At 41.5% G+C, this 22,327-nt stretch overlaps 1 protein-coding gene across 5 annotated transcripts in view; it reads left to right on the forward strand.

Annotated features, from left to right (window-relative positions):
• The window catches only part of Dnm3 (dynamin 3), a 477,548-nt gene that overhangs the window by 152,117 nt on the left and 303,104 nt on the right, over window positions 1-22,327 (forward strand). For all 5 annotated transcript variants that reach the window (XM_055624408.1, XM_055624405.1, XM_055624406.1 and 2 more), the window contains exons 5-10: window positions 1,319-1,417; window positions 1,990-2,150; window positions 3,760-3,902; window positions 7,572-7,707; window positions 9,840-9,907; window positions 12,686-12,824. In XM_055624408.1, coding sequence (XP_055480383.1) covers window positions 1,319-1,417; window positions 1,990-2,150; window positions 3,760-3,902; window positions 7,572-7,707; window positions 9,840-9,907; window positions 12,686-12,824 — 746 coding nt within the window. The remainder of the gene's footprint in view (window positions 1-1,318; window positions 1,418-1,989; window positions 2,151-3,759; window positions 3,903-7,571; window positions 7,708-9,839; window positions 9,908-12,685; window positions 12,825-22,327) is intronic.

The raw sequence follows: 22,327 nt of genomic DNA on the forward strand, positions 1-22,327 counted from the left end.
TGCCTTCCAGAAAAAGGGGGTGGAACACTACTGTTGAAGATACCACACAGCTGCTGGTTCTCATTTCTTCTTTAAGTCACCCCCTTGTTTTATAGGGATTATGCTTTACTAGGTACCTAGAAAATGAAAGGCATTTAAACATTCTGGTATTTCACAAGACAGTAGTCAGGTTTTTTTTCTAGTGTCACATTTACTAGTAAATTAGAATTCGATGTTAAACTTATTTCCTTCTGGATTTTGAAACAACTTCTCTGTTGCTTTTGAGTTTTCCAGTTTGTTTCTGGGAAGGCTGAGATGGCCGTGACTCGCAGCCATTTGTATGCAGCTTTCTTTGGAAATCCATCTGGCAGAATTTTTTGGAACATTCTGTTTCTAGTGGTTTGAAATCTTACACTGACGTGACAAATTGCATATGTTTTCACTTGTGCTGGGCACTTTCCGAGTTCATTCAACTTATAAAATTATACCTTTCACTTTTGGGACATTTTTGTGAATAGGATGTTCTTGAATCTTGACTATTTCCGCCCAGGCTTTCCCCTTTGGGGTGCCAACTGTTCAGGCATTGCACCTTCACAGCTATTTACTTAAGCTGTTCACGGTACTTTTTTCTGGCGTAATTCATCAACTTTGTCTTCTAACCATTCTAACATTTTCATCTCTGCTCTGCTTTCTCTGAGTGTTTCTCTGGTGCTCAATGCTTTATGAATCCAAAGACTTCTTTTACTGCAAGGGTATTAATAAGAATAATCAAAATTTCTGCTCCTCCCTTCCTTGCTTTGTGTATGCAACTCATACAGTTACAGTGCTCTATAACAACTCTTCCATTCATGTGGGATGCATGTATATGAGATCGTGATAGTGATCTCCTGAGGTCATTGTAGAGCAGCTTAGTCGTCGGCATCTCTTGCTTACACCAGGAGCTCCACTGAGACACTGCCCTGTGCCACTTACTTTACATAAATATATGCTAGATGATTGCATTGCACAGTGATGAATTCTACATACAGTGCATTTCTCAGAATATATCCGCATGTTTATGTGAAACATGACTGTATTTAGTAGTATATTTGTGATATAGCTGCTTTTCTCTCTTGGATGGAAAATTATCTCATGGATAGTAGGTATGTAACCCTCCCCCTTACAACAGATGATCAGCAGACTTGTGTGACAGCAGAGTAGAAGAAGAGGGAGCTATAGAGAAACAGGAGAAGGGTCTAGAATATGAGCCTTACATTTAGTGCTGAGACACTTATGCCCCATAGAATTGGTTAGGTCTTGGCAAACTGTGTAATGAAAACTGTGTCTGTTCATAATGCAGGTCTAAGGACCATTGGTGTTATCACCAAGCTGGATCTCATGGATGAAGGAACGGATGCCAGGGATGTGCTGGAGAACAAGCTGCTGCCTCTTCGCAGGGGTAATGTGCTGTGGTCTCTTCAGGCCTTTTCTAATACAGCAGGGAAACGACTGGCAAGCCACAGGGAGGCCTGGCAGTACTTCTGCCTCTGTTAAAAGGGAGTGATTTATTATTAGCTGTACTTTACATGGATTGGCACAAGGTTCCCAAGTGTTGTATTAAAGAACAGTTCAAGAAGAGAACTATGTCTTAAAATAACAGAAATAGGAAAACAGAGGAAGGAAGGAGTTTGAAGGGGGTTTATAAATATTCATCATAAGCTACAAAAATATACACCCTTCTGTCTTAAGGCTGATGTTTACTTGCCTGCTACATGACACAACGGTTAAGATATAGTTTCATAAAGTGTATAGAGCTTTCAAAGGTGTGGTATAGTATTCTGTTGATGTCAACAATTTATCAATGGTCAAACCAGAGGTATTTATTGATTAGTGAGGTCTTAGATGGAACATTGTAAGGAGACTCAGTATTTAGGCCTTAAAACCAACTTTGCCTGTTAGAGAGCCTTGAAGTTTCTCTAGAACAAATGGCAGAAAGTGTTCCAGATCCCATGGGTTTGTGTTTCATTTCAGGCTACGTGGGGGTGGTCAACAGGAGCCAGAAGGACATAGATGGAAAGAAGGACATTAAGGCAGCCATGTTGGCAGAGAGGAAATTTTTTCTTTCTCACCCGGCTTATAGACATATTGCTGATCGTATGGGGACCCCACACCTCCAGAAGGTCCTGAATCAGGTAAAAATTATTCTTTTAAGCATTATGTACAATTATGAAATGTGTAGATTACTTGAATTAACATTTCTTATTATAAGATTTATTTTGCCCACCTAAGGTTCACTTTGCTTTTGATAATAATTAAAAAAATTAATTATTTAGACCCACACACTCACTATTCTCATGGAACTGATTCCACCTCAGTATTGTTGGCAGTATTCAAAGCAAAGCACATCCTGAGTTAGGAACAGCAAACAGGAGACACATGTGTGAGCATTCACTCACAATACGTAGTATCTTAAGTTAAACGTACACAGCTCCGACAAGGTACCCTTTTGGGGATCTGTTTCAAATGTCAAACCATGATAGTTAGGTTAGATTTTTTCCATTAACTCTTTAATGGTTTTATTAAATATTTATTGGTTTATTAATTTAAAATAGTGAAACAATAAATCTTGATGAAGCAATTATTGTTTTCCACTAATTTAAAACATGTTTTCCAGATAGCACACTCACTCAAAAAGAACAGAACTGGAATGGACAGTCAGCCTGTCCTCTTCCGTGCATCACACATATCATTCCCATAAGTCCTCAACACACGTACTTCTATATTTTCTTTCCATATGGGAGCTGAGCATCTTGGTAAGCATGGGTGGCCACTGAATACAGGCTTCCGACCTGAGTTTTCACTGCACTGACTAATATTGTGAATGGCTTTGTCACAAATATCCTAATAATTTCTATATGAGCTCCTCTCTATGAACATAATCTGTCAATGAGCCAGACAGTCACAAATGTCCCCTTGTTTGCCCTTTGAGGGCATCAGTGAAGGTTGGTCAGTAACAGTAGATGATACCGTATCTGAACCACTTGGGCAAAACAACTACCGAAGTTTTAGAAAATAAAGACCAGTAGAATACTTTTAAGTGATTTAACAGAGTACCATAAAATGTATGCTTTTTAATTAAGGGCATGTGAGAATTTAGAAGCCACATGGCAGTATTTGGCTGTATCACTTAAGGCATTTTTAAACACCAACCCAAGTTGGTCATGTACAAACCACACTATTCTACCCATTTAGCCAGTGATAGTAACACTTCTGAGGTTATTGTTCCATATCTGTATCATCCTAAGAAAACTATAAACAGATTGAAAATATCGTAGGGGAAACTCACTAATATGATTGCAAATATAAGGTTAGAAATAAAGTAGGCTTTGAGTAGTAGAACACTGGAAGGGCATGATTGCCCAATTAGGTTCCAGGTGCTTACCAGGTTGGGACATAACTACACTCTTGTTGAATGAAATTTGACTGGACTCTGGTGTTTCTAGTCCGCTTTAACTTAAGGTTCCATCAATGAACAGCGATCTTAAGTTAAACCCAATACTAACGTGCTGCCAGGCAGTCCCTCAGGTAACTTCAGGTGTGTTTTAGCAGGGTGTGGTAGACTCAAAGGCAGCGGAGAAGAGTGAGCACTGCCTCTTCCCACACTGCGATGCAGTCTGTAGCAAACGTGCCCGTGAGTTCTAAGGAGGTAATGATGAGGGCAGCAGTGGAGGCAGAAGGTAGTTCGCCTCCTGAGCCGATCTTCAGGCTGATACACGTCTGGTTTTGCTGTGTTTTATTTAGCAACTTACCAATCATATTCGAGATACCCTGCCCAACTTCAGGAACAAACTGCAGAGTCAGCTGCTCTCCATAGAACATGAAGTAGAAGCCTACAAAAACTTCAAACCGGAAGATCCCACAAGGAAGACCAAAGCTCTGTTACAGTAGGTCACCTCTCTCTTCCTTGCTTCACTTGAAACTTCATGTGTTGCCTACATGTTTGTCACGTTGTTTCCTATTTTGTGGCACCTTTACTCCTTGCACCTCAAAGAAAAACTTAATTCCTTTATTTTTCGTTTAACCAGTCTTTAGTATGCAATATTCCCCTCTTCCTGCGTCTTCACTTTGAATTGTGTGTTTATGGGTTCCTGTAAACTTCATGGCTGGCAGTGAGGAGAGACAAGAATGAAACTCACCCTGACTTATTTAGCCAGTGTTGGGCTAGACTTCTACAGTCTGTCACCGGGTGGTTGATTTTAGCCATATTTAAGCACAGCATATTTTGGGGGGAGCATATTTTCAATGCTTAAGACATTGAAAATCCTTTCAAAGTACACATGGCTTCTTCCATAAACATGGGTCCTGTTGACTCAGGACCTCTGCTCATGATAAGTTCTAGGGAGAATGACTGAGGTAAGCAATGCCCAGGGGACTAGCCTGGCCCTAAGATAATATAGAAGTTGCTTAGGCTGTAAAGTTGTTGTATAATACAAGTGACATTTCTCATAAGGATGGGTTTTATGGACTGAGAAGCAATGCTCAAGATTTGGGGAGGGGTTGGGATAAAGAAACATACATAGTATTTGGGTGAAACCTGGACCTACAGATAGCAAAAGATCACCAGGTCATAAACGAAGTTCTTTCCTAGCATTCCATGTGGAGCGGTAAACATCTCCTTCCTGTGAAGAGACAAGCCTGGCATGTTTAACTTTCCTGGCTTTTCCAGTGCTTGTCTGTGTGCCCAAGGACCTCTTACACATCACAACACTTTCTTCCTTATTTTTGTCTTATTTCTTCCCTTCTTGGCCAGATTTGGCTTTCTGTTCTAAGACATTTCCATTGTAGTCCAGCTTTAGCTTGGTGATAACCACCTGCTGGGGTGAGTGCCCACATGGATAGTGATGCCATTAGCCCATTTCTGCTGTACTCATTCAGTGTAGGTGACATATTTCTTCTTGTAAACCTGGACTACTTCACCAATCTGATGACTTCTATAGCGTCTTTCTACAACCTGAACTTTATCCTCCAATCAGATGGGCATAGACCTAGCATTATACTACTGTCTCAGCTCTTTGAAAGGAGGGGAAGACGTAATCTTCCCTCAAATGTGAGAGGATACATTGAAATGCCTTCTATGGTTCTTGCTTTGGTCAGAAGCACAGCAGTATTGATGTTTTGGTGTTTTCTGCTCCAGTGATGGTCACAAAAGGATTCTGGTTTTTTTTTTCTTTTTTTTTTTAATGAAAAGATTTCTGAATATTCAAGTTGTTTCAGTGGTATCTTAATTACACCACACCATATTTCACTTAAAAATAATATCATGATGAAGAAGAATATTTTTCAATAGTAGAATGATTTCCAAGTTTGTTTCTTCATGACTTTGATTAAATTCTTATAAAAATTCTTCAAGTTATACAGAGAAGAAATATATTTATATTGTGGTCGTACATCTTCATCTTAACATCTATCTGAAGCTAGGATGCAAAGACCGGTCCTTGCCTCTGTGACCTCAGGGTCTCTGCTGAAGAATATTTCACCATTAGATTGTTGACTTAGACTGTTGAGTCATCTTCTTTTTCCACACCTGTCTTTCCTGACATGTTTCTTCATTCCTTCTTCCTGTCACGTTTGCACACACTCTACTCAGACCCTGGCTCTGCATTACCTACCATGTAGTCAGCAATGACCATGAACCTTTGCTCTCAAGATGGGGATCATGAAGACAAGCCTATAAATGAGGAATTGTGTTAGAGTCTAGTAAATGTTTGTTTATCATAAGCAGAGAATGCTGCAGCCCAGAGGAGGAGGCATACCTGTGAAGAGAGGTATTAATTCCAAGGGAAAGTGATACTCAAGGCCCTCCCTGAAGGAGAAGGGGAGTGGGTTTAAGGAGGATGGTAAGAGAACAGAGTAAGCCTGGGGACAGCTCATTCCAATACCACCCAGTGGAGGGCATGGAAGAATCCACAGAGCTGCGGGTTGTAAATGTTTCTAGTGTTTCAGTGAATAGTCTACAAATTTCCAGGTGTTTAAACAAAAAACCATTGAAAACATTAGCAGATACTTGAACATGCCTAAATAATTTATAATTACATTAACCCATTATATACTATACATTTTTGGACATTAAAAATATACACATTTCAGGAGATCTGAAAATATTTTTCTATTAGATTTTGTATTTGAATGTGGAAGTTCTACTATGTCGGAATTTGAATTTCTATGCCTAGTTAGCATCACAAACGGGAACACTTTTTTACCTTTTCTCTGTTTAAACCAGCTAGCTTAAGATAATTACAGACTTTTACTACGTGTCTCTTTTATGTTGGTCATACAGAGATAAACTGAATGCATGCCCTTGCCCTCAACAGAATAACTGACAGGGAAACAGGCAGTGATGTTATGGCCTGCCAGTTACTTTGCTAGAAATAGGCTTAAGAAGTGGAGAACTGCTTCATTTGACCATTGGTAGATGATGGTGGTAGCTGAGGGCCACAGATCATGATGGGTTGTTGGAAGAGTTAATACTTGAGCTGAGTCTTGAAAACAGAAAAAGCAAATCAGCCAGGCAGAGGATGAAGTCAATGGCACTGTAAATACTCAAAACAAGTAGAAAAATCCCGGGGCCATGGTACATTTGAGGATTGGCTAGTAGATTCCTTCTGTTTAGATTGGGAGGTGCATACGCATGCACAAGAGGTGGGCCCCAAGAACAGCCAGGACCCCGGCATGAAGAATCCTAGATAATGGGTTAAGCCAAACTGTGGGAACCTACTGAAAAGCAGGCCAGAACTCATTGTAGAAGGGTCTGTGACCATCAGGATGGAAATCTATTGGTGCTCCAGGAACCCAAGAAGGGGTTGCTGAGGGCTGAGCCAAGGCAGGAGAATCAGCAGGCTCAGGATGGGGAGAAGGTAAGTGGCTCAAGTTTGAGGTGTTTTGATACAAGACAGCTAAGGAAAATACATGTCCAGCACATAGTTGCATGAATGGGCCAGACACTCCTATAAATCATGGCATCTGAAGATGTGGACAACAGTATCTTGATGACCTTTGAAACTCTGGCCAGGCTTAGTCCAACCAGCACAAAGTTACAGGATGAGGAAGGGAGACTGAGAGACTGATGGCGGGAGAAAAGGAGCGTGTGTGTGTGTGTGTGTGTGTGTGTGTGTGTGTGTGTGTGTGTGTGTGTGTGTGTGTGTGTGTATCTGTGTGTGTGGTGTTTCAGTAGCAGGAGCCTAGGAGTGGCCAGGCATGATGTCACAGGAGTAGAGGCTCGCTTGAGATTTATTACATAGCTTTAATTTTAATTCAACTGTTCCTCAAATACCTTTCATGTTATAATCACCATGGATAGAACACATTTAAAGGGAAAGAGATTTGAAATATATTTACTCTAGTTAAAATGTGTAAAACAAATCTCAGTGACGAGTGTTCCTGTGATGGGCTTCTCACAGCCGAACGGTGCGCAGTGCTGACATGACCAGTAGGTGTCGCCAAGAACACCAGGAAAGGAGTCTAAGCTTCGTCCTCTGAAAGTCAGGCAAGGCAAGGAGAGCCGCGTGACTTTAACTAACTTTTAACTTAGGTTTGTTTCTCTTTCTCAATTCTAGGATGGTCCAGCAGTTCGCTGTGGACTTTGAGAAGAGAATCGAAGGGTCGGGGGACCAAGTAGATACGTTAGAGCTCTCTGGTGGTGCTAAGATCAACCGCATTTTCCACGAACGCTTTCCTTTTGAGATAGTGAAGGTTTGTAACCAAAGCTCTTTTCTTCCGTCGTCCCACGTTGCTTCCGTATTCTCGTTTGCAGCTCTCTTGATGTAATGTGATGGATCACAGGACCAGCAGAGTGCTTGGAATAAAATTCTTTGTACTGGTAACTTCTTTTCTGATTTCAGTGAGTCCGCAGACATTACCTCAAGAAATAAAACTTGAATTATCAGTTGTCTACTTCCAACTGTTTCTGAGACTCTCCTATGGGCTAAGGTTTCAGGGATCAAGAGAGAGAAGGGTTGAATTTGTCTAGTGCAGAAATACAGAAAATGAAAAAACAGACAACGTAAGAAAAATTCAAGTGTTACAGTGATACGATGCAAAAGCCCCCTTTCATGGGATATTTAGATAGGTTCTGTCTGAGTGAAGGGCATATTAACGACGAGCACAGCATAAAGACATCAGCGTTAAGAAAAGTCCCTCGGAGAGGCTAACTCAGGGAAGACGCTGTGTCCTCCTGTGAAGCAACAAAACCCGAGTGATTACACCCCCGCAGGTGGAGAGCTAGTGGAGAGGAAGATGAAAGAATTTAGAGAGGAGGGAAGTGCCCAGTTCATCCAGGGCTCTCCTGGTCGCAGTGAGGTGTTTATGTTTCCCAATGGAAAGCGACCGGAGGATTTTGCACAGGTGTGTGTTACCTAATTGGGTCAATGAACCCCAAAGAACTCGATGCCTGTTGGATCGCCCAGGGGCAAGCAGTAGATACAGTAAGGAAGAGGAGGTCCTGAGCAGAGGTGATGAGCCATATTTTCTGCCCCGAAGCTTCTGGAGTCTCAGGAGTCCTTTAAAGACAGGGAAAGCAAAATTGCGAACACACGGTTGGGCACTTGGTCTTGGAAGGGCTCTTGTGCAAGGGAGAAGCTCTGACATGCAAATTCTTTTTAGCTGTTTTGTCAAAGTGATGTTAACAAGAAAGAATGGAGAGAAACGGATGATTGTGGGATTTTAGAGATAAGGTTGCCAGGCTTGGGTCAATTCAAGAGACCAGAAGGTTCAAAATTCCCCCCCCCCCCCAAGTTTTGGCTTTTGACACTGAGTGGATGATGGTGCCCATCCGATAAGGGACGCAAGGGAAAGTGTCAGTATTTAGGAGTGAAGTGAGGCTTGTTGGTATTTGCTTGGATTGATTGATTGATTGCTTAATAAGGCAGCTGAGTCACTTAGGGACTGGGCCACCTACCTCACGTACAAGGCGGTGGATGTTTATGTATTGGTGTGGGAAGAAGGTGGCTAATAGATGGTTTTATTAAAATGTGCCAAGTAAAGTGACAAACTTCACACGGGGTGCTATGGAAACACAGCCCACAGGCATGAATCCCAGCCCAAGGATACAAACGAGCCAGACTTCTGAGCTGAGTTTGGAAGGATGGGTAGCCAGTTAAGCAGTAGGAGTTGGGAAAGGGGGGGGGGATGCTCATGATACAAAGGAAAGAATGATAAAGGCCCTGAGCCTTGAAGCCACAGCATAGGCTAGAGCTGAGGGATGCCATTGCTCTGAGATGTAGAGTTAAGGGAGGAAGTGGACAGAGAGCGAGGCTGGAATGGCCGCACCCCTGTCAAAGCGATATCCGGTGTTCTCTGTATGTGCCTACTGAGACTAAGCTCCATGACTCTTTGATCCTACTTCCAAGTAGATTTGTAGTGCCTAGGACTTCTGGGAAATATTTATACAGCAATGCATCCTGTGTTGGCTTGGTCAGGTATTATTAATTTCCTTTTATAAAGAGGTCTTAGGTTCAGGTGGTTAAAATGGCCAGAAAGAAAAGGCAGCCGCGGCTTTCCCACCTTCAGCAAAAAGACTTCTGTGTTCAGATGAGGGACTGGGTTTATGTCCAGGAGGTATCCTTATACACAGCACTCCTCATATAACAGAGTTAAAAAAAAAAAAAAATCTCTGCTCCGCTGGAAGTTCCAGAAATCCCCAGTGTTCCATGTGGCCTTGAACTCCATATAAACAGATGTTTTGACCATCTGGGTTTAGCTTACAAAAGACATGAGTATCCATTTATTAATAACAGTCAAGTTATCCTGATGCTATACTATTCAATAATATTATCCAAAGGAATTAAGTGTCATAACTGTGGCTTATTTTATTTTTGCATCTGCAGATGGAGTTCAATGAGAAAGAATTGAGAAGAGAAATAAGCTATGCAATCAAAAACATACACGGTATCAGGCAAGTGATACGCATTTTTCCTGTCTTCAAGCTACCAAAAGAAAATGAGCATTTCTGAATGACTGGTAATGTAGTTTTTCATCATCTGAAGAAAGAAGAGAGTTAGAAGTCAGAAAAAAGAAAACCTTGGTTTTTGGCTTAGTGCTAATTTTCTATATTGCTAGGGAACTTTTAAGTAACAAAACAAAACAAAACAACAACAAAACATTTTGTATCCATGGCCTGTACTCTTCACAATAAAAACAGCATTCCACTTATCCCTGAGTAGATGAACAAGATTCTGTTCTCTGAGTGGAGAGGAAGGTGCAGCATGCTCATAAGCAATCATTTCCAAGGAGACATGGCAGAATAGTTTGGAGTTGTGGAGAAAAATTGGGAAAGATTAAGAAGGGTAATTCTTTTTCAGTAGAACCATTTCTATGTAACAAATAATTTCAATCATAGGGTGTTGTGTGCCTGTGTGTGTGTGTGTGTGTCTGTGTATGTAAGTGTGTGTGTGTGCGTGTGCAGGTGCAGAAGTTCATGCATATGAGGGACTTGTACAGTGGACTCGAGAGAAGGTGGAAGATGACAATGCAGGCTGTTGAGGATGGAGGAGGGGGCGTCCAGCCACTGGCAAGCTGCAGCCAGTCTTCCTGGAGCTGGACTTTGCATTCTGGCTTCTGTAGGTAGCATGGTTGGGAGGGTGGAGTGACATGAGCACAGAATGTGTCTGGAGTGAGCTAGAGATTGCATTTCTCCTTACTGAGAGTAAGGTTATTGTGTTACTTTGTAGTTTAGTATCTTTAGCCTTATATAACAAATCCTCACAAACTGGTTAGCTTATCAACAACAAAATTTGTCTCTCACTGCTCTGGAGGCTGAAGGCACTTCCATCAGAGTTCCCCAGCTTGGCTTGGCCTGGTGAGGGCCTTCTTCCAGTTTGGATACTACTCAAATCTCACAGTGCCTATATGTGGTCGAAGGAGGCCCAGCGAGCTCTCTGATCTCTTCCCATGAGACACCACTCTCATTCATGAGAGCCCCAACCTTACAGACCAGTTTCTTCCCAAAGGCCCTACATCCTAATACTGTGACATCAAGTTTACAGGGTTTCAACATATACGTCTTAGGAGAAACATGGGCATTCAGTCAACAGTGATATAATCCAGATTATGATATCAGTTGTTTTAAAACACATTTTTAAAAACAAATTTCTTGAGCTCATGTAGAATAAGCTACATATAATCGCACAAGCACACGTTCAATAGAAATGTCCCGATTGTAACCCACATAGGTTGCTGGTTCATGGTTCACAGGTTACCTTAAGGGAAGGAGGGGTCCCCTGGTTGGTGGCCAAGTGTGGCTTAGCTTCTGCCACCAGGGCCAAGATAAGATTATGTTGGAAAAGGTTCTTAGAGGGACCCTCCTGTCTCCTCCCGCTCTCCATGCTGGGGTTATAGGAGCACACTACCACAGTTAGCATTATTATGATATTAAATCTGAATTAAATCCAGACAAAGAGGAGATTCTTGTGATTTTAGTCACTTGCTGATTTTATAAATTCATCCTTTAGGCCTTGTGCGTCATCTAGGTGAGTTGATGGCTCACACTGAGAACCAGCCAGGTCTTTGCAGTACAGCCTTGCTGGAAAGAGTAGATTCTGGGCTGGAAAGAGCTGCTTCACTGTGTGAAAGGGAGGCCCACTCGTTACTAGAGCGCAGCTTCTGAAAGCCTTTCAGATGGTGAATGGAAACTTGGTCAGTCACCCCTCGTAATCTGCTGAGTGTTAGTCTCAGGCTCCCCAGAGATAGCCCAATGCACAGAGGCACACTCTCATATAAAACAGCACATTACATGAACATAACACACACGCAGCCCCACTATGCTTGGGGTCATCTCTAGATTACTCAGCACACCTAGAGCTATATGAAAAGAGTTGTCAGGTGGCAGTTTAGGAGAAATCATGTCAGGAATGTGTCTGCAGTGATCTGTGCCGTTATGGAGGCCTGGTTGCATTCCTTTTTGTTGTTTTGAAATAGTGAGTTGAGACCAATTACAGTTAACATTGCTTTGTAATGTTATGAAAACATGCTTGGCTGTTTTGTGTGCGGTTCGGGGCTTTGAGCCCAGGGATTGGCAAGGTCTGGGCAAATGCTCCTCTTCTCAATGCTTGGGCATTGCTGCTAGATGGAAATTTGTATTTTACGGTTATTAAAGATAGAATTGTAGAGGAGTCCTAAATAGAACTAGTAACTATATATAGTTTGTGTGTGTATTGATGCATGGCTGTTTCTGTGTGTGTGTGTGGGGGGGTTTGCACGTGTGTGTGTATGCACGTGCCAGTGTGTGGGTGGGGTGTAGGTGTCCTGGTGTACATGTAAGCATGTGGAGGCCAGCGGTCAGATTCAGCTGTCTTTCTCCAGGAGCCATCCACCTTGTTTTTGAAACAGGACCCCTTAGTGGTCCTTAAGCTTTCCAAGAAGGCTTTGGAGGCTAAACGTGATGAGCCCCAGAGATCCATTCGTATCTGCCTTCCCTCCTCTGGGATCACAGGCTTGGACCACAGTCCAGTCTTTTTGTGTGTGGGTGCTGGGGGTCAGACTCAGGTCCTTATGCTTGTGAGGTAAAGCATTCTCATGACTGATACGCCACTTCAGCTACCAATATGTGTTTAAAACTTGGTCTACTACATGCTTAATTTAAGGCGCACGTCCACTCGAACACTTCTAAAGGACTACCGGCTACTACTCGGCTGCTGTATTCGTTATAACCCGCTGCTCTCTTTCTTACATTCAGGACAGGGCTGTTTACTCCAGACATGGCATTTGAAGCAATAGTCAAAAAGCAGATAGTAAAACTGAAAGGGCCTTCGCTGAAGAGTGTGGACCTGGTAATGCAAGAATTGATCAACACTGTGAAGAAGTGTACCAAGAAAGTAAGTTTGGATTACTTTAACTTCCCAGTAGGTGTGTCACTGATTCACTCATCTTTCCTATCCTGTAGTATGGTTCCATCTCCCTAACTCCACTTTGTTAAAGACATTTCATATCTGTGGAAGGAGAATCTGGCAGATTAGAGCGGAAACCAGCTTTGCGTTGAGCACAGCAGAATCTCGTATCATGCCCTACAATAACTTTGCTTAGACCAGAAGGAGTATGTTTTAGCCGTCTGATATTTTCTCTCATTGTCTGAAACAGCTAACACCTTAGGACAATTGGATGAATGCCCCAAACTAATTCTGATGGTCTAGGATGGAAGGTAGTTAATTGTTAGAGAAGGGCATCATTGACTTTGTGTGTATCAATAAAAACATTCTTGTAAATTATCAACAATTCCACTTTAACCTGGCATTCTGAAAACAAACAATGTCACATGTTGGTTGAGAGCGCAGCTTCTGAGGCCCAGGGACCCAGATTCAGATGTTGCTTTGGACTTCTCTCTTCGAGTGAGCACCTTCCGACGCCAACGTCTCAAGCATGCCTCGCCCCTGTGTATTTGCACTTGTTTTTGCATATTTATAGCTCCATTGTGTTGGGTGTCCAGAGACTTCATTGCATCTCCCTGTTTAGTCCTCACTGTCTCGCTGCTACCATTGGCATAAACCTATACGATATGTGCATTGATGGTACCTTGGTGAGCGTAGCTGCCTTCTGATGTCATATGTAAGTTAATAGCCAGAGGAAGTTAAGGATGATGCCTGAGATTATACAGTGAAGACTAAACAGAATGATACTGAAGCCTTATGGACAGCTAACACACCGATATTACACAGTAAGGCTTCAACAAACAGTGGCTCATTTCTAAGTAGCCACTTCCACCCGAAGCTCATATTCTGTACTTTGAATATATATTGAATCTGTGATGGAGAGTTGTTGAGGAAAAACTTCCTTGCTTGGGTGGTATCTCACTGAAGAATATGGAGAAAATGTGTTAAGTTGCTAAGACCACTAAAAGAATATTTTTAGAGGAAGGCTGGAAAGATGACTTAGCAATTAAGAACACTAGCTGTTCTTGCAGAGGACTGGAGTTCAATTCCTAGTACCCATAGTGTTAGCTCATGACTGCCTGTAATTCTGGCTCCAGAAATCTGAAGCCTTGTTCTGGCTTACATAGGTAGCCACATATATGCATGTATGTATACACACTTATACACAGTTTAAAAATTAAATTTTATTTATTCTTTCTTTTCTCTCCTTCCTTCCTTCCTTCCTTCCTTCCTTCCTTCCTTCCTTCCTTCCTTCCTTCCTTCCTTCCTCCTTACCTCTTTCCCTCCTTTCTTTTTTCTTCTTCTTTTTTAAATTTTTTTTTTTTTTTTTTTTTGTGACAGGGTCTCTATGTGTAGTCTTGGCTGGCCTGGAACTTGCTATGTAGATCAGACTGGCCTTGAACTTTCAGAGATTAGCCTACTTTTGCCTCATAAGTACCAGAATTAAATGTGTGCTTCATCAGAATGTTTTTAAAGAAATATTTGGTATTGGAAAAGAGGGTTAGTATTAGTGTGTAGGGGAAAGCAAGCCTAACCTCTGACAGCTGATGCTGGTACCATGAGCATTTTTGGAAAACATGTTTTTGTTTCTGGTGCTTTTTGCTTTATGTGTAGTTACTGGTAGTGGTGAGTAATAAGGGCATGAATGTTGGTCCCAGTCTCATAGAAGAAAAGCTCAGCTCTGAAGAAGATCTGTGCATAGCGAATGAGTCAAACAAGTGAGACTTCTAGCTATGAATTTTGAATGAAAAGAGGAAACAGTATCTAGAGGTAACTAGAAGCTAAGAGCTCACCTGTAAAATTCCTACTGTTTTCCTGGGAGCCTTGTTGTCCAAGTCCCTGTCTTTCTTCTCCCAAACAGCAAGAGTCTCAAGGGCTAGGTACTGGGCAGAGCAGGGACAGAGGAAGCACATGGAGAAGAAAGCCACCTTTTAAACACCAGCATTCAATCTGACAGCAGCTAGTTAAAACCCACAATCTGGGTGCCTGGCCCCGTTGCCTGTGCATCTAAAGCACTCTTGATTAGCTTCTAAAGTCGCCGGTAGGATTAGCTAATTCTGCACACTGTACTAGCCACCTGGATAACCAGCTTCAGCAGACATATGTTGGTCCGTAGAAAGCCTGTCCTCTTGGTGTACTGTGTATTCCTGCGTTTACAAAGAGCAATGCAATTGCCTTGGTCCTCCAACCTGTTTTCCCGACTTCATTTTAAGGATATAAACCTATCAAAAAGGTTGCTTGGTTTCTCTGAAAACCGAGCTGAAGACTTGCCAAAGCCTTGCTAAATTCTTAGCTGTGAATGCCACGCTACTGGTGAGGTGTGGGCAGGGTAATAGTAAAATAGCACATGCTGTTGGCTGAGTGCTTACAAAAATTTAGAGACTTTCTACATTTGGATTATTTAACAAGTGTGCTCAGGCTCTCCCTCCTGCTAAAGAAAGCAAGACTGGAAATTGTAGACAAGGGGTGTGGTTTATGTAAGACAGAAGAGCTGTAACTCTAATCAGTGGACCCGTATACAGAAAGCAGGCCCGGCCTGACATCAAAAGATTGGCACATGTGTGTACATTTATGTTTTCAGTTATATAAAGTGTTTATGGTATGTATGAATCTTTTTATTTTTATTATTTTTTTTTAATCATTTCCTATTTTATCTGACTTACTGGAAAAGCAAAGAGTCAGGCTGGGATAAGACAGCATGTTCCCAGATACTTTCTGGCTTCTATTCTTGTTCCCCCATCCCCCACCCCACTTTGAACAAACCCGCCTTCCCTTTATACTTTCTGGATCAATCTCCTGTGTATTTTTACATCTTCTCAGAACATTCTATATTTTGCTTTAAATGAAGTAAAACAAAGAAAGCCTAGATTTCTCCCTGGAGGTTTTGTTATGGATGGAGGTTTATTGGTGAAATATTTAGTGGCCTGAGATCAGGCACAGCATTTGCTAACTTCTCTCATGGGCCCCAGATATAATTCTAGTCCTTGAAAATCTTCCACTAAGGCCCACTCTGCACTGGCACACTCTTCCAGCATTCACCGCTGTCTCCACCAGTCCATGTCTCCTCCCCTGATGCATCAGGATTCTTAGAAGCTGGCTTACTTGATTCCCAATTCATCTTCGGTGTCCAGTGTCCACCGGAACTCATGTCTAACAGCCAACAGCTACTGTTCTTTGATGTTGTTGATTTCCAAGATTCCCCATTCACTCCCCGCTGCTATCACACTCTTCTGACTTATCGTGGTCCTTGGCATCATTGACATATGTCTTATAGGATGCAGTCCCTAAGTTTATGGCATGCAGAAAGTAGGTCACACTTTGAACTTCCCTTATAGTTTAAAAAGCCCATTAAAGAATTAATGGAAGAGCCCAGAAAAGGTTTGAAAGTTACTGTCCTCTTTGCCTCTAAAACCTCAAAGACATAGAGTGGAGTCTTTAAGTTAGAGAGCCCACTGTGATGGAACCACACGGGTGAGTGAGACACTTCGATTTGCTGATCAGTTAGTTAATTTCCTCTTTGTTTAACGTTTTTACCAGTTGAAACTCAAAGGTTGGTGAAAGTGGTCACTGGTCTTTACCCTGGGTTCCTGAGACACTTGGAAACCGTGTTCCACCTTCCTGAAAGGCAGTGTCAAGACATAATCAATCTGGTATCTCAGCGTAATCCTGAGTTCTGCTCAGTAATATTCCAGTGGCTCTGGTTAGTGGCTCCTCCTGTTCTCCATACAGGAATGCTAAACTTAATTCTCTCTTCTTCACAATGTCATAGGGCCTGGAAACCAGGAAATTGGCTTCTTGTCTTCCAGTCCTCAAGCTTTCCTGTACTCAGAGCATCCTCCTGCCTTATCTGCCTTTATCTGTGATGAGATGCTGGCCCTGACTTAGGCTACAATCCTATCTCCACTCCCACTTCCCAAGAAAATTTACTCTTAGTAGCTTTTTTTTTTTTTTTTTTGCAGAAAACAGAAGCCTCTATTACATCAACAAGGCCGGCACATACCCATAACTCAGAAAGACCCTACCTCAAGCCTATCTGCCCCCCCACCTCCTCCAGTTGATTCTTCAATCTTCATCTAGCCTTTATTCCACCACTTTCTGGAGATACTCATGGCCACGGTCAACCAGGACCTGACTGCCTAACTAATGGGCACTCTTATTCCCAAACACCACTCTTGTTTTAAAGCAGCCATGTCTCTCTCTCTCTCTCTCTTCTAGGTCCTCTCCATCTTTGAGTGCTCCTTTCCTTGCTCTCAATGACTATCCATCTTTGCCTCCCTGTAAACCTTGGGAGCACACTGAGTTTGCCTATGGGATTTCTTCTCTTATAGTTTTAGTTGGCAGATCATGTCTCTTAGCATTCAACCTCAAAACATTGATGATTCCCAAATGTACACCTCCAGAACAAGTCTTTTGAAATGATCTATATCAGTGGCTTGATGAAAAAAGGTTTCATTTAGCTGATGGTTTTAGAAAAAGTACAGTTTTTCATGGCTGAGAAAGTATGTGGTGCCGGGCATGTGAGGTAACTGTTTACATATTATATAAACCAGGAAGCAAAGACTGTGGCTGGAACTGTGGCGCATGTAACTTTGAGAGAGCCATGTCTAACCACTCGGTGCCTCTTATGAAGCCCCACTGCTTCAAAGATCCATAGCCTTCAAACTAAGGACCGAGAGTTCCAAACGGAGTCTATGGGAGACATTACCAATTCCCAACTACTACAACTATGCTATGTCCCTGCTTAAGTTCTGAAGCCTCCTGATCCTTTGACCTCTAACCTCGAAACCCTTAAGCTCACCCTTCTCTATGCTATCACCCAAGTAGCCTTTCTAAACTCCAGACGTATATTTTTGCCTGCTCCGTTAAAATGAATGCTCTTTTAAGCCCTGAGCATAAAGTTTTAATCACTCCGGTTTGCATTTCACCATCTAGTTCCCAAGGGCTTGCTCAGCTCTGTTTGTTGTCACACTGTTTGTTAAGGCCACTGTCCCCTCCCCTCTAAGACTTCGCTTGCCTTTGGCATTTGTTCACATGAATCTCTGTGTCTGGAATGTCTCCCTCTCCTCTCCTGTCTTTCTCAGTCACTCCTCATGTGTATAGAGCCAGCACACTCTTCATCTTCTCCTAAGTGCTTTCCTGCAGGGCCTCTGCAAGGCCTTTCCTGGCTCCTTCCTGCTCCCTCGTCTGCACTTCAGCTGCTAACCTCTGCCTGTTTCTCCCATCAGGCCTAAGATGTGGGAATTTGTGTGTGTTCATTTGTTCATGCGAATGCCTCTTCTTGCTGGTTGTAGGTTTATTTATAACAAAGAACTGTCATTTATCTTTTATGCCCTAGAGCCATTTGCACTGACTAGTCCTCTAGGAGAGGCACTGTAGAAATACTTATTAAAAATTTACATGTTCTGAAGTTTCTTTGTTGCTAAAGAAATATGTAACTAATTTTGAAGAGTATTTTAGTTATTCCTTTTAAAATGATGACATCTGGGCAGGTTTTCATTCAGACATCTGTCATTCTTTATACTTTATTTTGATGCTCAAGGCTTTTGGCCTTAAGTCTACCATCAACCTCTTATTTTAAAACTAGTCTAGTTAAAATTAAAATAGTTTTCAGATAAAAATTCTAATTAGTGTTACATATGCTAACACTTCATTATTTGACTCCTTTGAACACAAGGCATTGTTCAGTACAAGACATTCTGGAGAGTTAAAGGGAGTGCTATTAATATTTCACCATAATTATGAGAGGAAAGTAAGACTGCTCCAGGCAATATATAATAAATCTCCTAGCTATATTATACTTTCACATACCTGTACATGTATATACTTGAAGCACTGTTTTCATTTATACCTCCTGACGCTAATTGCTTTATGTGTAAAATCTTTTAACATTTTTTTTTTACCTCATGCCACATAAGCACACATTAGCTTAAAATATATGGGGTTCATGTATGTTCAAACAACACAGCACAAAGCTAGATTTTTAATTCCGGGAAGTACATTTTTTCTCAGATATTTTCTCACTGTTGTCTCTGGGGCACAGCATAAAAAGACAGGAACACGAGGGTTTTATGGGCTATTTGGCTTCTCTCAAGGGACATCTCAGCTTTGGAATTTTTCTGGTGGGCATCAGTTTTCATCTGCCTTCCTTTACCTCCTCTCCTCTGGTACATCAACTCAAGGTCCTGAAGTTCTTTGCAGGAAGCACTTAGAGGAACAACTTATATTTTGAACGACAATTCAGCAATCGTGTCATTAATTGACCTCTTGGGAAACGACATTCTTGGATCACTATGATACTGATTAATTGATTTTCCCCCCACTTCTTAAAAAAATTTTTTTTTGCAAGAAAAAAAGATACCTTAGTTAATTTGCCATAAAAACAAAAACAAAACAGTAAGAACTTGGCGTTAGAAAGTGCTGTTTGAAGAAATGCACAGTCTGTGGCATGGCAGGTTAGTAATTATCAGTGCCCTACATGATCTTTTGCCTCTGAATTCATCTTCTTCCTTTTCTTTTCTCCTTACCAGCTGTAGTGGTGTTCTTTCGTTAGCAGGCTAAGGAGACATGGCAGTGGAAACTTGGCCTAGAGGGAGCTGCAAAGATCACACCTTTTACTTCCTTTAGCTGTGTGTTCAAAGGCATAAATGAACACAATCCTTCTTGAATCTTCTATCTACAATTCCACAATCTTTCCATCCCCAAACGCTCAGGAGACTCCCCAGTCTTTTTATTCTGCTCCCCTTTCTTTTCCTCAGCACGTATGTGTGAGCTATATTTCGTATTTCGCTTGCTGTTGGACAATGAAGGGACCCTGAGAATATAAGCTCTGTGAGTGGGGACTTGTTTTCCTGAGCTCAGTTCTATTTGCAACCCTAAACTGTCCCCTTTTCCCAATAGGAATTTTGAATGCATAAATGGAAGGATAAAGAAATCACATCTTGTTAATATAATAGGTGACAGTCAACATGACAGAAGTAGGGTGGAAGGAAAGGCCACAAAACATCAAATAGGTTCAGTGGGTCCATGTAGACCCAGTATGGCCTTTACTCTGTGTAAAAGACTTGAGTTTCAATTTCTCTAAATTGGGCTGGTTATTGTTTGAAGCTTTTATTGGATTCTATAGGAAATTGAGACTCAGTGTTTAGCTCTTCCTCCTACATTCTGTTTTTCTTCTTTTTCCAACTTAACTGCTCATTAATGTGTCTACCAAAGATAAACTCAGGTTACAGAGGAGACAAAAACCTGACTAAGACCTTCAGGTACTGTTTTGATGCAGTGTCAACCCAGCCTGACCTGTTTGGACGCCTTCCGCATTCCTTAAGAGACCAACCGTGCCTTTACTGACAGCCTTTCAGCTTTATTCCATCCAAGGTTGGACTTTGAAATTTTAATTCCTCAGCATTTGCTGAACAACACGAAAGTTCTCTTTATTTCTCAGTTTAAAAGTTTTTCCATCATACACCTCATCATTTCTCCCTCTCGTTGGAGAAAGTATTTGAGGTTTAGAGATTTGGAATTTGTGCACTTGGAGGAGGGCAGCTGACACATTTCTTGCTCTGTACTCACTTTATCCAAGGCCTCTAGCCAGGAGCTGGCTCCTTTCTCCCACCCTCACTAGCTTTGGAGATTTCCCAAATGCTATTTGTAGGACAGAAAATCTTTCTGTGCCACAAACAGTAACCTCACCATTTCCCGACAGCTCTGTGCTAAAATCACTCATTTCCAGTCTTTTGTGCACGTGGGGGAATGCAATTCTCCTTCCTTTATAACACTTTCTTCAGATGACGACTTTTTTCTCATCTCCCAAAAAAATCCAACAAGATGTCACACATGAGTAAAAGATTGCTAGGGAACTTGGAGGGTGGCAGGCTTAATTCATAGAAAATGAAATAAATTTTAAATGTTTTCACGAGCAGTGCAGTCAAAATTGCTGGTCAGTGTATAATGAGTGGCCAACATCTGAAAATTTATAGCTTTTAGATGAAAAAAAAAAAAAAGCGCTCGTAACTGTTGTCAGGGAGACCTACAAAGTCAGGTCAAATAGATGCAAGAAACTGTTCTGGTTCTGGCTTGCTTTCTCTGTGATCCCTGCTGCAGGTCTGTGAACGGTGATTACCCAGCAGCCTGAGTTTTGCTTGAGGCATCAGACTAGTTACTCTTGAGGCCAAAGAAACCTTGGCTGGCTCATGCCTATCCTAGAAGAAACTGAATAGCCGGCCTCTTATGATCCAATCAATTAATGTTTAGTAAAATTTATAAGTATGTAATTTTTGTTTTATTGGATGGAAATACCTTTCAAGTGTTTCTTTTACCTCCAGAGAAAAATGTGGTTCATACTAAAATTTTTATATCGAGGTTCACCAAAATCATTATGCACAACCCTAAATAACACTTAAAATATTGATCATAATTAAGATGTAGCTTTTTATTTTTTATTATAGTGCTACTTTCTCTTAGAGCATGTATCATTAAAATTTTCTAAGAATCAAACATTTAAGGGTTGGACTCTGAAAAAAAAAGAGACGTTATTATTTCTTCATTGAATCTTTATTATTTAAGAGCAGTCAAGTGATTTAAGCAAGAAGGAATTTGGAAGTAATTTGCCATTTAACCAATGTACAGTGTGCCTGGAAGTTTCACTCTCATTATGAGAGTGTTAAAACCCAAGAGGCATTCTTGTGGCAGGTTTAACTATTGATTTCTTTGTGTTTTTCCTCTCTTGCTTTTTGAGAGCCTTTCTCTTGTGTGACTGTGTTTTTATATAGTTAACCAGCACTCTAGACTGTAAGATTCAACATCACATGCTCTGACACACAATGAGCTTAGGGTCAGTGCATGGCAGTTTCCTAGTGTGTGATGGGTATGATGTACAGCAAGGAACATAGTTTCTATAACCAGTGGCAAAGCCTTTCTAACCTGATTCCTCATGAACAGTTTATAGAACATAAGTAATTAATGGAGAATTAAAACCCAGATGTGGTGCTTTCTAGATCTGTTTAGGCAGACATGATTAGAATTCTTTGCAAGGTAGGCTTTTAATTGAACATCAGAGCAAAAGATGCTGAGAGTCATAATGACCGAGGAAATTGTAATTGCACCTTAAATAAGAGATATGTAGTGAGGCAGATGCAGAGTGGCCAGTCAGGAAGGGGTATGTTTGGAAGCAGGAAGCAGGGCGGCACAAACACCCAGCAGTTCCCACAGAATGAGCTGATGAAGTGGTGTACGCGGAACCTAATCAGAAATCAGTTTGAATGCCAGAAAAATGCTCCCTTTCTTGTGCGCATCATAAGAACTGAACACCATGTGTAAACCCACAACGAAAACCAACATTTTTTAATATGATGCCCCCAGAATCCTTTGCAGATCAGGCAACTGTACTTATTTCATTGGTGCCTTTCAGTGATGCCCATGGCTTGCATGGCCTAGTGTTGTCTCTAGTTCTAACCCCT

Source organism: Psammomys obesus, unplaced genomic scaffold (genome assembly GCF_907164565.1).
Source record: "Psammomys obesus unplaced genomic scaffold, mPsaObe1.curated_primary_1811, whole genome shotgun sequence".
Taxonomy (NCBI): domain Eukaryota; kingdom Metazoa; phylum Chordata; class Mammalia; order Rodentia; family Muridae; genus Psammomys; species Psammomys obesus.